The 16,612-nt window shown below is 36.4% G+C and overlaps 1 protein-coding gene across 2 annotated transcripts in view; it reads left to right on the top strand.

Moving 5' to 3' along the window:
• THSD7B (thrombospondin type 1 domain containing 7B) overlaps positions 1–16,612 on the top strand; it is a 518,592-nt gene that overhangs the window by 395,154 nt on the left and 106,826 nt on the right. For both annotated transcript variants that reach the window (XM_073305365.2, XM_073305366.2), the window contains exon 15: positions 1,370–1,548. In XM_073305365.2, the coding sequence (XP_073161466.2) occupies positions 1,370–1,548 (179 nt within the window). The remainder of the gene's footprint in view (positions 1–1,369; positions 1,549–16,612) is intronic.

Raw genomic sequence — 16,612 nt, forward strand, 5'->3', positions numbered from 1 at the left:
TTTATTTCCATCTTCTCCAGACTTACAGAATGGCAGATATTGGTTCTGGCTTGTACATTTTGGCTCACAGTGTAGATAGTATTTCAGCTGATGTCATGCTAGCTCCATAGGATTCAGATTCGACAGACAAGTGGATTATTTTTCTAGTACATTATAATAAAGTTATTTTGGGAGATGAATATTTCCTTAAGACCAGATTGTGCCTGGCTGTTCCAGATATAGGCAAGACAGGGAGGGTGCAAGGAACTTACTCTCTTGCATCCCTCTGCAACAGTTGGCAGTCCCTTTCCCCCCTGGAGCACAGAGACTTGTCCCTGAATGGACAAATGAGCTGTTTCCATGACCATTTGGCTGTCTTGGTCTCTGTTATTGGCCAGGGATGCCTGCCAATAGGAGCACATTAAATTAGCACTAGCACAATCAGTAAAGTAAGAAAATCCAGTATTGTATAGTGCAAAGAATGTGCAGAGGGGACAGGCAGGATGAAAACACTAAAGGGAAAGGGAAAGTATGGAAAACAAAGGCTCAGAAATAGAGCAGAGGTGTCACTCACCTGTTTGCGTCACCATTTCCATCACTATGTTCTCTGCTGTTAGCATGCGTGGGCCTTCTGATACAGTGGCTGATCCTGCAGCCAGTGGTGTATTGTTGTGGCCAGTTCCATTCTCTTGTGGTCCCCTCCCCCATACAAAATCTCATGTTTAAACCAAAATAACATCCACAGACATGAAAACAGGTGAATAAAAGTAGAGGAAGAATACAGTTTGCAGTAAAATGAGCAAGAACATATGTGGACAGCTAGTTCCATCCCAGTGGCCAAAGACAGAGAACACTATGTATGTTTAGATCTAGGGTGCGCACGCAGTCCCCTAGGGTTAACTTATTTTTGTGCAGCTTCTTATAAGGTACGCAACTGCCACTTAGCGGTTACTTCCAGTAGTCTTTTATTTTCAGGGTAACTCTCTTCTGACGTTCTCTTCAGTATTATTCAAGTTTATCAAGTCTTCCACGAGATTGTTCATTTTTTAAAAATAAATCCTAGTCACTGTTAGCTCCAGCCAATACTGCCATAATTAAGTGTCAAGAAAAGTATCTTCAGCATACACTGATTCTTCTCTTGATACCAGTGTAACAACTGTTATTGTTAACTGGATTTATCTTTAATTCTCCCCTCACTATTTGTGACACTTCTATAATATCTTCTCACTTTCTTCTGTCCTATAGAACATTTCTAGTTAGTCCTATAGAATATTTCTAGTTAGATGATTCTCAAACTGTTCCTTACATTACTCTGAAAAGTTTGTGAAGAAAGATACAGTTTATATCATATCGCTTTGACTAAGATGTCCTTTCTGAATTTTTGTTTTAGGATACATTGAAGAATCTTGTGTAATTCCTTGTCCATTTGATTGCAAACTAAGTGACTGGTCTAGTTGGGCCACTTGCAGTTCTTCTTGTGGAATTGGAATGAAAATTCGATCCAAATGGCTTAAAGAAAAGCCTTACAATGGAGGTCGTCCATGCCCAACACTGGATCTGAAGAATCAGGTGAGGTGTATCAAGTAGCCAATAAAATATTATCAAATATCTTTGCTTTGATCAGTGTACAATAAGGAGTCATTAAATAAGTACTGTTCTCAACCAAATAGCTCATGGATAGAGTTTGTAGTTTCCATAACGTAGTCACTGAGGTAGCTCCTCAAATTTCATTTTGATATGCTCTTCAGAAAAACTCCAAAGTATGATAAAAAAAATCTTCCATGCCTTAAGTTTTGATCTTAATTTAATGGTTTTGATCATGTCTGACTTGATAATTTAAAAACTTGGTCTTCTTTAATTGTTTTTAAATATTTCAAAAGATAACATTTTTTTGCTAATTAAATCTTACTGGTTAGAATTGTGCAAACTATTATTATTATTTATTTTTAAAGGTACTATAATTTTTAAAGGTACTATAATTACTATGATACAATTACAAGATAATTTTCAGGAATGTGCACTAATGCATGTAAATATAACACTAAACTATTTCAGATGGAAAATTAGGAGGAAAGCATTTCTTCAGATAATGTGGTAATTTAATACAGTAAAAGGATATTGTCTATTAAAGCTGACATCATAATATATAACTAATACATCTCTTATTTTTTATTTGTTTCCAAAGAGAACCACAACAAAATCATTCAGTATCAATATAAATTCTCCCTTAATTTTCATGTCAGGTATTTGTAAATGTTCACCTTTACTCTATTTCACCCCTGGAGGCAGCCACCTAATTAAGAAGGCAAGGTTAATACAAATCTCTTGTAAGAGGTGCCTTTGCTGTCCTTTAGTTTACTATAATTGTGTACTATCAAATACATACCTGACATTATTCCCTGGAATTTCACACTCTTGAGCCCATCATATCCAACACAAATTCAGATCCTATGATTTGGACTCTGTACCCCTCTAAACAGGAGGGAGCAGCACATCCTGGCACATGTCTGCACTAGGGGTTAGATGTGTGTCTAGCAGAGCCATGGTGGATCTATACAGAGTGCACATACAATGGACCACAAACCTGTATGTGGGGAAGAGCGACAAAGCACATCCATTACTCCTGTCCATATCCAGGCCCTGTAATAGCATTCCTAGGCCATTTGTCTGGGGTATCCCAATTTGCATGTTACTGAGATTCTGCCCCAACTGCCACTGTTGTTCTTTATTATTTGAATAGCGGCAGAACCTAGGTGCCCCGTTGCAGACCAGGACCCCATTGTGCTGACCGCTGTACAAACACAGAACAAAAAGACAGTCCCTGTCCCAAACAGCTTACAATCTAAATACAATCTAACTACATATGTTGCACCAGCAAATTGCTATTTACTCATTTGTTGTAAGACCAAGATTTATCTTTTAAATATTAGACTTTAAATTCATTTTATTTGTAAATCAGGTTCACAGGATTTCATTGTCTTCATTTTTCACTCTGAAAGTCATCTTTGTAACCTCACTTTGGGCCAAAGTTGCATTCAGTAGCTCCCATTGAAGTGAATGGAAGGTGTACACAAACCTTCACCTCACTCTGAAAATATGACTGTTTCATGAGTGTTATTAAAATAAATACAGTATTGATTAAAGCTGTAATGTATGGAAATGCCCTTTACTGTTAATCTGCATATGTTTAATGTCCAAGAATGGCTTTACAGGAAAAAATACCTCAACTATTATTGTTATTTAGGGAACTATATTATTGTTATTTAGGGAATTATTACCCTAAAAAAACTTCAACATTTTAGAAACAGCTACCTAAATAATGTTATATGTGGAAACAAGACTAATAGAGTTTTCATAACTATGTTGATTGATTTTACGCACTTCTACCCTAAATCAAATTGATCAAGCATTATTCAAAGTTTTTCCTACTCTCATATCTCAGTAGGTTCAGTCTGTCAAAATTAATTGGCAAAGGGACAAAAACACATATATTATATGGAACTTTGCAATAATGTTATTTGTGTAGGTCTTTCTTTATCTAATACCTTGCAGGTCCCACAGCTAGAGGAACCACTCATTTAAATTGCAACTGTGGCTGCAGTAACTGTATTCTGTATGACAGTTTTGAAAGCCTGGATTCAGAAGTGGCTTAATGTTATTCACAATTTATCCTTTTCTCCTTCTAGATATAGACAACCTTTTAAATCTTTTTATTGCTTTTTATACACCCAAATACAAAGGTGGCAGTCTAACTGTAGCGGTAGGGTCCCAGGAAATATAATATGAGAATGCAGGTAAGATTCATTATATCCATACCTCAGTGCTTTCACTTACAGAGCAGGCAGATCACCAAAGAAGCAAAATGTTATCCTACAGTAACTCATACAGCGACAATAAGCTCCTTTCATAATGAAAGGATATGAACTCTTGTCACCCACAGACACAGTAGATGATGTCTATTAAAAATAAATATGTTTTTATAAACCTTTCCCGGTCCCTTGCCTATTCGATTATCTAATTTCAAACCCCTTTTAGAAGGAATTAAAGGAAAGAGACAGTCAAAAGTTGAGAATTACTGACTTTTTCGGATTCACTGGTGTATAATCCTTGCCAAGAAACATGACTGTTAGTTAGCTAAATGGGGTTGAGTTTTTTGCCTCCTTATCTAGGCATCTGAGACATGATCTAAAGCCCATTGGATTCACTAGAAAGACTCCCACTGACTTCTATGTGCATTGGAATAGACCTATGAATGGAAGGTCCTGATGTCAGTAGAACCACATTGAATTCTCTAGCTTTCACTTGGATAATAGGCACACCTGTAAGGTGGCATGAGGTTAGATTGCTATCCGTGATGATAATGACTAGTCCCAAAATAGGATTTGTATTTCCCAACTGATGGTTCAGGAAGACCATTTGGATTTCACACATTCACAGATTTTAGGGCCAGAAGGAACCATTGTGATCATTTAGTTTGCCCTTATTTATAATACCAGCTCTAGAACTTCACCCAGTAATTCCTGCATCAAGTCAAATAACTTGCGGTGAGTTAGAGCATATCTTTTAGAAACACATTGAGGATGAAATCCTGGTCCCATTGAAGTTATTGGGAGTTTGGCCATTGACTTCAGTGGAGCCAGGATTTAACCTCTAATCTTGATTTAATGACTGTAAAAGCTGAAGAAGCCATCTCATCCCTAAGAAAGTTACTCCAGTGGTCTAATCTAGATTTGTCAGACTTCAGTTTCCAGTCATTGGCTCTTGTTATGCCTATGTCTGCTAAATTAAAGAGGCCTCTACACACAGACATTTTCTCCCCATGTAGAAACTTTCACTGTGATCAAGAAGAAAAGGAGTACTGGTGGCACCTTAGAGACTAACCAATTTATTTGAGCATAAGCTTATGCTCAAATAAATTGGTTAGTCTCTAAGGTGCCACCAGTACTCCTTTTCTTTTTGCGAATACAGACTAACACGGCTGTTACTCTGAAAACTGTGATCAAGACAACTCTTAACCCTTCTTTTACATTAGGTATATAGGTTAAACATTTTTAATCATTAAATCATTCTTGTAACCCTTTTCCAAACTCTCCAATATGCCAACATCATTTTTGAAGTGTGGACACAAGAACTATAAGAAATATTGCAGTAATGATCTCTCTGATGCCATACACTTCTATTCAATATTCTCCTGTTTATACATCCAAGGATCACAACTGTCTTAGCCACAGCGTCACACTGGGTAGTCATGTTTAGGTGATTATCCGTCAAGTCCTCTTCTGAGTCATTGCTTTTCAAAATCAAGTCCTAGAGCTGGGCAGAGAATTGTAATTCATTTTGTGGAGGTTTTTCGCTTTTCAACATTTGGTTTAATTCAGATATTCCAAAATACCAAAATTCTCTGGGGAATGGAATGGGAGCCCAGGCTGCTGAGAACCTTAGAACCATGTGGATTGCTAAGGAGCTAGGTAGGCAAGGTGGCAGGAAACCTGCTTGGTTTTCATCATAATTTCATTGAAATTGACATTTCTCCATGGAAAGTTTCCATTTTGATTAATCAGAAAATTTAGACCAAAAAAAAAAAAAAGTCGAAACATTTTCCAGTCAGCTCTATACAGTTCCCATAAATCTGATCTACATTTTCTGTTCCTAGATTACATTTAGCTGTGTTAAAATGTATGTTGTTCAAGTGAGGCCTGTTTACCAACCAATCCAGGTCCTTCTGTAGGACTGACCTGACATAATTATTTACCACGCTACCAATTTTTTGTCATATGCAAACTTTACCAGCAATGGTTTTATATTGTTTTTCAGATCACCGATAAATATATTGAATAGTATTGGGCCAGAACAATTTCCTGTTTGACCCCAGTAGGAACACCCCCATTGGATGATGATTCCTCATTTACAATTATTTTTAGAGATCAGTTTTTCTAGCTTCTACTTCTAACCCTGAGATCCTGTTATGCCTTTGTCTGCTAGTTTAAAGAGCCATCTAGTATCTGATAATGGTTACTGATAGACTTTGATCATTTTGCCTCTTAACTTTTTCTTCAATAACCTAAATATAATAAGCTTCTTAACTCTCTTATTATAAGGAATGTTTTTCATACCATACTAAATACAAGGTTCTTGTATCTCTTGAGTGTCTTCCAATTTTTCAACATCATTTTAAAAGTGTACACACCAGAACTGATGTAACAATCCAGTAATGGTGTCACTAATACTTTATACAGAGGTAATATCACCTTCCTCCTCCTGCTTGATATTCCTCTGATTTTATTTCAGAATATTTTGACCAGGCCTCTAGGCTCAGGTTTCCCAGTGGAGTTTGCAGGAGAACCTTGGTGTTCCAAAAAGTTTTAGGGGAGAGGGAGGGATTTTAGCATGTGATCCTATGACATGTTTTGTGCCCCTTCAAGTTATTGGGTACCACTAAATCTTGTAGGACCCCAGGAGACACTGCACTTTACAGGAAGCATTCAGTAGCTCATTGTATTGGCCGTTAGTCTTTGCCATAACTTCTAACTATCTGTCTGCTCCATAGTTGTTTATTTTTTCAAAGTGTGGAGCCCTTTCTCACAGTAAACTAATTCTCTAATACATATAATAAACTAATTCAGAATTAATAGAATTAATTCTGCTGTGATAAGTCTCTGCCTCTCATTCATGGAACCAACTGAGAATTACAGATTCAGTGGAATGAATCAGATCCTCATGGATTTCTGCTATGATTTTGTGTTCCTTTCTAATACGTTAGATTAAAAAACAAAATCCTTGTGGGCTGTGTGTGTGAGGTATTCTAATCTAATCATTTGATCTATGTATTTTATCACTTAAATTGCTCTACATATTTCCCTGTGAAATCAGTAGATTAATTGTGGCATTTTAAAGAAATGTACAGCCAGTGTATTAACACCAAACGCATGCAATATACTGTATCACTTTGGTGTTAGGACCCAAAGTGCTAAAAATTGTTTTTGCAATACCTTCAACACTAAATGGACACAGCATGTAAAAGTTCAATACCAATTGTTTCTAAACAGATGATTGGATTATGGGGTTAGTTGCCAGATAGTCTCTGCCATGCTGTGCATGTTAGAAGTTGCATAGCATTTACATTTTAACATTTTTGGCTCTTCTTTAAATATGCTACACAGCATGCAGCTGCTAAGCTGTTCAATATGTAATTCTACATGATGGAAGGTTAAATACAAACTAGAGGAGGTACATAACTTGAATATTTTTATACATTTTGGGGATTACTACAGAAATACATCTTATTTTAAAGACTCATGAATTCTAAGGATCATCTCTTTGTTGATTGCTCAGAAATATATTGTTGGCAAGTTAATTTTCCCTGCTGAGAACAAATAACTATTTCCTGCATTCTTTAATATTGCTTGTGAATATGTAACTACATATTCTTTACAGGTAGTCTTACTAGATCCAAATGTAGTACGAAAATATTTTGGTAGTTGAAATTTAGATTTACTGCTTTATTTTTTTTTTGAATCATAGAATATCAGGGTTGGAAGGGACCACTGACATTTTTAAGGGTTCACTCCAGAGAGGACAGTGGATACATTAGAATATGAGAAGAACAAGTACCTTACACTTTACAACAGATATGCTTCTTCTGAAATATATCCTATACCAAAAAAAAAAAAAAAATACATGAAGAAAATGTTACAGTTTAGAAGTAGAGCTCTCAGAAGTTTGCATATGCCAAAGTTAAGGCTGCTTGAATTTTTATATCCTCTTGTCATTCTAGAAAATGATAGAACTGTTCTAACTCAAACTTTAGAAAAAAATGTTTTTGAGCTAACAACAAATATGCCAAATTTCATCCCAAAAGATAAAAATATTCCAAAGTTATCAGTTTCTGAAAGCAACTTCTAAGAGACAAAGGAATGAGCAACCTTAAATAATAGACATTACCGCGTACTACTGTCTGCAGTCCTGATCTCACGGCAGAAGTCCCTTTGATATATAACTGGTGTTGTAAGAACTGTAACTATAATGGAGCAAGATGTCATGTCTTATCTCAGGTCAACATATGGAACAAGGTGCATACTTAGGTATAATCAGGCATTCTCAGGGAACAATGGCATTCATGCACAATGAAAGATTTGAGAAGCAGACAGATAGCACTGCAACATTTTCCTCTTTTTCTGCCATCATCCTGTATACAAATCCTTATTTGCAGGACCTGGGTTAAAACCTCTTGCATGTATCTATCTGTTCACTGGTTGATTGTGACTAGTAGATATATTTCATGTTTATGCTCTTAATTTTGACTGTGTTCCATGCAACTGGGATCAGTTTCAGGCTTACTCTTTTTTTCAGGTAAGTGCATGATTAGGGTCTTTAACTATGTCAAGAATATCTGTAGTAAAGCACTCACTGCAGTACAGCCTGACTGGCTTGGCTTCTGCAATCAGTTCTGCTCTAACAGAAATGTAAACCAGAATTCTGCTGGTTGCACCCTTCCCCAACTCCTTTCCAATAGCACAATTAGGTGGATCTTACATTTTTATTGGACAGGAGTTCTATGGAGCCATTTCTGTGCTCTATCATAGAATATTGTATCAATAACAATAACCTTATGCAGTTATTTATATGCTTCTTTTATCTACTATATGTAGTATATATGGAATGCAGTACACTGCTGACCAGTAAGTAAAAGAACCATCATTGATATTGATAGAACGCTATACTGAGAACCTTGTTGAGATGGGAGAAATAAAAACTGCAAGTTCTGGCTTTGCTTAACTGGGGAAAGAAACCTTGTGTTTTTTCCATGCTGGCTCTGCCATTGTACTTTCTTTGATTTTCTTCATGTCCAATTCAGTTTCAGGTACCTAAATCCTGCTCTTAACCTCAATTTCTCCTACAGAAAAAGAGATGTTTTTCTCTTATTTCCAAAGTAAAAAGATAGAACTATAGTACAGATACTATTTTTTTTCCAATTTTAGTCATTTTTAATAATATAGAAAAAATGATTTGTGTGTTTTTTTGTATAGCTCTGTGGAAAAAATTCTCAGTGGCAAAAAAACCTGAAAAATCCTGTATTCCATACAGACTTTTTTTTGCTAAAACTAAAATGAGTTTTTGAAGTGAATACAATATATTTTCCATCAGGATAACCATCCACTCTCTGAGTGGAGAAAGAAAGCAAAGCCTGACCTTTATAGGCTGCTAGTTAGACCCCCTGCCTTGTGAAAATGTGAAAGCAAACCTACATCAAGAACCTTGTACCACCCCATCAGATTCGCCAGTTTCCATGAAGATTACAGACTTATCCTTGATTGGATAAGTCTGGACAGTGGTCCGTGTAAGGCGCTTTAACTCCCAGCAGCCACAAATTCTGCATTCAACTTCAATAGCTATTTTTAAATGAAAGGATCCAAGGATATAAAGATACTTCAGCTTGTTCCCACCAAGGATGTTGCCTTTTTACTTATGACTCGATTTTCATAATTTTGCAGTCTGCTTGGAAACTGGTGAATCTGATGGGATGGTACAAAGTTCTTGGTGTAGGTTTGCTTTCACATTTTCTCAAAGCAGGGAGTCTAACAGTTTTCTATTGCATAGGCCCATTTTCATTCATGAGAACTAATTTTCCATGCAAAAATTGCCCAGCTCAGCAATTTCTTGGAAAGTACACTTGTTTCACTTTATACTCTATGCAGTTTTTTCACATTTCCCTATAATTATGCCGGTTAACTTTTACGCTCTGTAGTGCCTTTTATCTGAGCATCTGAAGGGGCTTTACAAACCTTAGTTATGTCTCCTAACACTCATCTACCTCACAGTAATAGCTATCTTCATCTTGCAAAGGACTAGATAGAGGCATAGACTGGCCCAGTGTTACACAGGGAACCAGTAGACGAGCCAGGAACAGAACCTAAAGGTACTAACTGGCAACCTCTTGCCCTGTTGACCAGACTGCATTCCTCCATTTATTAAAATCCCTATAAAGTCTTTAATTAAATGTGCATTCCAAGAGTTTTTGTTGTTGTAAAATGAAGTTATGTATTTAATTCTCTCTATGTTGGATTGAAAATGTGCCAGTAATGACATCTTCTGATTGAAATTCTGTGTTGGCTTTTTTAAGGGGAAAAGTCCTGTATCTTTTATGACCATGCACTAGAAAATACAGTAGCAGAGTAGGAAATGTACCGAGATTGTTTTATTCAAAATGCCACTAAATGAAAAGGCAGCCATAGAAGGTCACAATTGCCCAATAGACAAGGTATTATCATTTTACCTCAGGAACTGAAGTTAAATTAGTTTGGGCAGTATTTTTAAGGAACGAAGTTTGGTTTGTGCCAAATCTCTAGTGGACAGTATGTCATGTTGCAAGACTGTGTGTCATAAATCAGTGTGACAATGGCTAAGACTGAGGCTGAACTTACTCTTGCTTGTCTTTGTATTAGGAGCAAAGGAGCATAATAGGATTGATGCCTTAGTTATTCCTGGGCAGCAGATTTAGTCTTTTCTTTTTTTCTGTTCATTCCTTTAAAAAATTTTCTAATGCTTCTTTGCAAAGTCTTTTCAGTGTAATATTCAATACCCCTTGTCTCTGCATTCTGGAGAACAAACAGTCACACTCATTCTGAAAGGTAAATATTATGTCACATTAAAATCACGCGAGTCCAATTATGATTTGGACAAAAGCAAGAACATGCACAGTTAAAGATGCCAGTTTGTCCATAACTCACCCCGTTGTATTCTAGGTTGGTGTTACAGAACTCTGAGGACCATGGGTAACCTCTTCTGTACATATTATAACAGATGTGATAGCATTATCTAGAAATAGGGTGAGCCAAAGAGAGAGAAAATATATGAAGTCCTTTACGGTGGTAAATTTAATTTAAGATTGTAGGATTTTTTTGTCTTTGTCTTTACTTTCTCATATAGTTATATGTAAAAGAACAAAAAAAGTCTAAAGATTCTCTTATTGACACTGTAACCATGCTTGTCTTGTAATGGCTACAAAATAGGGATGTGTCAATTCCTTTGGACCATATTCTAAGTCAACCAGCACATAACAGAAATTAATTATAATTCTTTGCAGTTCTGTAACACCTTCCATCCAAGGACTCCAATTTTTTTCCACATATAAATGAAATAAGCTTCATAACCGTACTGAGAGGCAGATAACTATTATCCCCACTTTATAGCGGAGGAAACTAAGGCATGTGATGTTCCCAAGGTCTCCTGATTCTCAGGACTTTGTTTTTTTGACAATACCATCTTTCCTGTCCATTGTCAATTTTTTAAACATTGTTACATTATTTTATTTAGGTAAAAATCTTTGTTTTGACATTTATCAGGTCTTCAGTGTTTTTTGAACCACTAAGTTATCTTTGGAATGGGTATGATTCATGCTTTCCTATATTGGTGGAGAAAGTTTCACTGACTTCAAGACTTATTCTCACCAGACTTTTGCTCATGAGGATACGAAATAAGGAGAGCAAGTTAAGTCAGAAAGAACACATCTTTATACCATGACTGGGCTTATGTAATGTGCTCCCATTCACATTGTCAGATAAACCAGCATGGATGAAATGGATGCTGTTCAGAAACAATGGAGCAGTAGTTATACCGGCTGCTCCTCAGATGCTAAATTCAGAAACCAGCAAGAAGTTAGTATGAGGGATCTCAGGGTATGCTGAGGTCACATGCATCACTGCCCTGACTGAGCCAGTTGAGGAAGCCAGGAGCTATAATATGAGTGCTCTCTCTGTGGTAAGAATATCACACAATCCTTTCATTCAGGAGAACTAGTGGAGTGCTCCTGCATTCAGGGCCATTTGCGTCATCTCTGCCCTTGGACACATTTCACCATTGGTTAATAAGTAAGAGTTTGTCCCATTCTATTTGTTCCTTTGGCAAAATACAGTGTAGATACAAGGGTATTTAAAGTTCCTATTGACATTCTAGTCTCTTGGTTCTGTGGACCCTGCACCAATTCAATTGAGCCAGTGCAGTATCATTGTAGAGCTGAATGTTGCTCAGTTAAAAGTATTGCAGTATTCAAAATGCAGTGTCTTTTTTTTATGGGGGAAGAATGCAAGCTGTGAGGAAGAGGGAGTAATTTTGGTTAAAGGCGCCAGTCTGCAGTGAGAAATAAATACCTATGACGTATTTATGTTTAAAGCGAATATTCTTCTATATTACAAAGCATGGCTTTTAATTACACTGCCTATATAAGATTTTCTATATTTGTACAATACAGAAAAAACATGGTTATGTTACCCTGTAATGAAGCTTCTTCTACATTAGATTATATCCTTACTCACAGGAATAGTCCCTTTTCTTTAAAATACAGCAGGATACTTATTTTATGGCCACTGGATGACCTCCTCACACCTATATCAGAAAGACCATTGTAGCTAGGGAAGATTTTTAAAATTACACTGTCGATCAAGAAAGCATCAAATATTAATAAACCCTCCTCAAACCTTATCCAGTCTATAGCTACAAAACAATGTAATCAATCTGATCAATATTTTAAAGGAAAAATAAACTATCTCTACAGCAAGGTAATTGACTTCTATGAAATTTAAATTAAAATGGCAAATTAATAAACTTCTGACAAGCTAGGCATTTAACAGAAATGACAACTGACCTTAAACTATACCTTTTTAAACCTAATGCCATTTATAATGTCAGGAAGGATAAAACAGCCTGAACAAAATAATGTTCTCAGGAAACTTTTCCACATTACAGGATACCTGAATCCTGAATCAAGTCCTCCCACTGTGACTTGAGATTTTACTGTGTAAGAAGTCTCAGTATAATTAAAAGGTGATTTTTGTAGTAGTCTGTAATACCATGTTGAGGTTCTTTGTTCAGTCTCTTAAATGTTCCTTGCAAGACTTCTGGACTCAAATATGACATATGGTATCTCTTAAGGAATGACTTCTATATATAATATATATATAGAATATGAACATGCAGTATGATTTACCTTGTCAGGTTCAATTATTATTCAATCTAGTCTGATATCCAGAGGCTTCAGAGAAAGACGTAACACACAAACATGTGACAAATCCTCAACTGGTGAGCTGAAGTCAATTGTTGGTAGTTCCATTCACTTCAATGGAGTGATGAAAATTTACACCAGCCAAGGATCTGCCCCATGATGAACACAGTCAATTGTGTAATGTTGTATGTGGGCATATGAGTGTGTGTGTAAGCAAGAAAGAGACAAGTGTGAAGAAGTAGGCCCCTGCAGGCGATCAGGAATTACCCCGAAGAATTTGAGTTATTGCACTAAGCTTACACAACTACTGCTATCCAAGAAGTCAGGAAACTATCCAACCTTTTTTCTAAAAAGTCTAGGTTTTTGACTGTCGCCTGTGGCATCGATTACTTCTAGTTAATTGTACAGTGGTGACTATTAAAAATGCAACAAAAGTCACAAGGTACACACAAAGGTATCTGAGCTATCACATTTATCTTCTGTCCCGTGCACAGAGGAAGACTCTGGGATATCACATGCCACTAAGTGGTAAGTGATAATTGTAGAAAAAGACTGACTTTTAAAACTGGCCCGTGCGTACTGTAGTATTGGTATTTCCTTTTACTTATTCCAAATTTGCTAACCATCCTCTTCTTATAAAAAGAGAAACTCATAAGTGTTCATTCAGCCTTTTATTCATTTGAAAACCTCAGTTAAGGTCTGTCCAGCTTTTCTCCTTTCCATGCTAAATAAACCTAGTTTTTGCAATGATTATATTGTAGATATGTATGTTAGTACTTGGGCTGAGATTTGGTAGAACAGTGCAAGAGACTTAATCACATCTTTTTAATTCATTTTAATGGAAGACGTGTGGCTAAATTCCCTCTACTGCTTTGAAATCTCCAATTTAAGTTCTGCCATGTGGTACTTCTTCCCATCTTTACCGACATTAGCAAAACTGGCAGAAATACTCCGTATACATAGACACATAGACATATCCATGTACATGGATTAAACCATTTTTAGAGTTAAACTGTTCTAATATTTTCTATATTAATCAATGTAAACACACACTCAGATATTTTCTGTTCACTGTTTCTCCTAAATTGCCTTAATTGGAGGATCTTTCAAATTAAGGGGCTTGTAGCCTGATCTATAGATTATGAATAAAAATTCCCAGTTATCACTTTGAGGGTTGACAGCTTCTTGTCCCAAGATCAGGCCCAGTATTATTAAAATTATTATATAGCTGGGAACCCCAATGTAACAGGTGCAACACTCACACTATAGGAACTCATTTATTTACAAATAAAGAATTTATTAATACATTTAGCAAAGTCACACACACTCTAACTCAGTAAGGTAGACAGAGATAACACAGAAAGTACATCTGAACATCCATACTCACAACATCCCCTGCAGAACAACCTGAAATGTTAGCCATTATCTTCCTCATCACTGTCACCTTCCCCGTCTTCACCGGTGGCTATCATTCTGGCCCCTCCCAACGGCTACATCTCTCTCTCCTCTCTCTTCTCCAGAGCAGAGAAGTTCTGTCTGTGTTCTATCTCTCCTAACAATGTAGCTCAAGACTTTCTGATAGTCAGCTTGTTAACAATCTGTGTATATATATGAAATTAAGTTGTACTAGTCCAAAATAACGAGAATGAACATGAAGAAATAAATTATGCTAATTCAAATACCCAACACTTAGAACTTTTACTACAAGTCACATATACACCCATGTACAGCATCTGAATTACTTCCATTGTCAACATTAAAATGATTACAGTTTTGTCATTTCAAGATAATGTTGCTGTTGTATTCTCTGTACATTAGTACTAATTAATACCTTTAATATTTTTATCTTACACAGATTTATTGTGCTCATTACCCAAAAATTAATCTACTCATGTTGTTTAGTTTTCTTTGTCTTATCCATTTATTACACAGTATTATTCTCCTTCTGTGTTGTTCTTTTGATTTCTTTTCCCAAGACTGCAGCATAAAATAAAGTGAAACTGAACGCTTTCCATCTCTTGATATATCATCATGTGACTGTATAGATTGTTCCTCACTTGCCATCAACTAAGCATGCACAGTTAAGATAGCATCTGAATATTCAACTCTGACATCTTTTTCAATGACAGTATCAGGATCATCAGCCTTAACAGGCTGCTAGACAGAGAACAGCATTATGATTTTGGAGCTGCAAGCCCAATTACAGCTTTTTGAGGGTTAGACAAATGTCTTTCCTGTGTCAAAGACGTTGATTAAATGCATAGATCCTTCTATATAGATGAAATCCACTCCAGTTGCAAAGATTCCAGGTACTTGGCTTCTGTGAGGGTGTGAATTGGAGAAGACGGGGAAGTGAAATCCATCCCTAAACTACAGTGGAATGCAGAACTTCTTCAGAGCCCTCCCATAGCTGATATTTCAGCATTCACACTAGAAAAGCAGTCATGGGATCTCTGCATCAGTTGCACTCATTTATTCCCATACAGTTTGGATGAAGTGAAGAGTAAAATTTTACTCAGTGGTTCTTTAGGCTTGAAACCTAACCTGAGCTGTTCTGCTGGATAATCATCATCATCCAACATAAACCACCTGTTGTGTCTTATTGTTTAAATGTATTGTGAGATTAACCTCTTTTGGCTTTTACTTCTTAGTAAAGGCAGTTACTATTTTGCCAAACAGAGTTCAGTCCCTAGATGGTCTTTTATTGTTCATATAAAAGGTTACAATTAAAGATTCACATGTTCAAAGAGGACAAATTAGGTTAATCCACACTAATTTACTATTAGATAGCTAGATATTGGTTTGTCTTATAGACAAATATGTTGCAGGGTGTAACCACAGGTCGAGAAACTAAAGAGAAGTGGATTTTTATGGATTAATGAAATGTGAATGAATAGAGATCTTCTTGTATAATAAGATGTGTATTCTGCCTTGTCTCATTTTATGTACTGTGTACATAAATCAGCACTTTCGCACAGTCTGTGATTTATTGCTCAATTAAAAGGAAGTTATGAGGGCTTTTAATCATTCTATGATTCATGTTACTTGAGTCAGCTATTTCCAGTGTTTGTGTCTTAGCCATATGAGCATTATTATATTTAGGCAGCACTTTCTTGAATCCTTTCTATTCTCCAGGAGATGTTACACAAGCCAGTGTCACAGAGGTTGGAAATTGCTGTATGGAACATGACAAGAACAAGATTTATTTTCTGCATTTCAAATCCTTAACTCCAGAAATCTGTGAACTTTCTCCCACAAGTAGGACTAGCTGAGTCTAATGAATTGTGAGCATTCTTCAGATGATAGGGCCATGTCGAGCATTATTTTATGATGGCCCAGAAAGTCATAGAGTTTAAGCCTAGAAAGGACCACCAGATTATCTGTTCTTCCCTCCTGTTTATCAGCCACGATACACCTACATACTAAAACCAACAACCAATATTAGACCAAAGGATTACAGCCCACAGGAGACTAGACTATTATGTCTACAGACTGAGAATTGGAGAGATCGAGGTGCATGAATGCCTGAGGCCCTTGCAATAGAAGGGAAATGATTAAGTGAAATATATCCAGATAATCCCGGCAAGAGACATGTACCCACATGCTGCAGATGAAGGCATATCTCCCCCCGCCTCC

This window comes from Lepidochelys kempii, chromosome 11 (genome assembly GCF_965140285.1).
Source record: "Lepidochelys kempii isolate rLepKem1 chromosome 11, rLepKem1.hap1, whole genome shotgun sequence".
Lineage (NCBI taxonomy): Eukaryota > Metazoa > Chordata > Testudines > Cheloniidae > Lepidochelys > Lepidochelys kempii.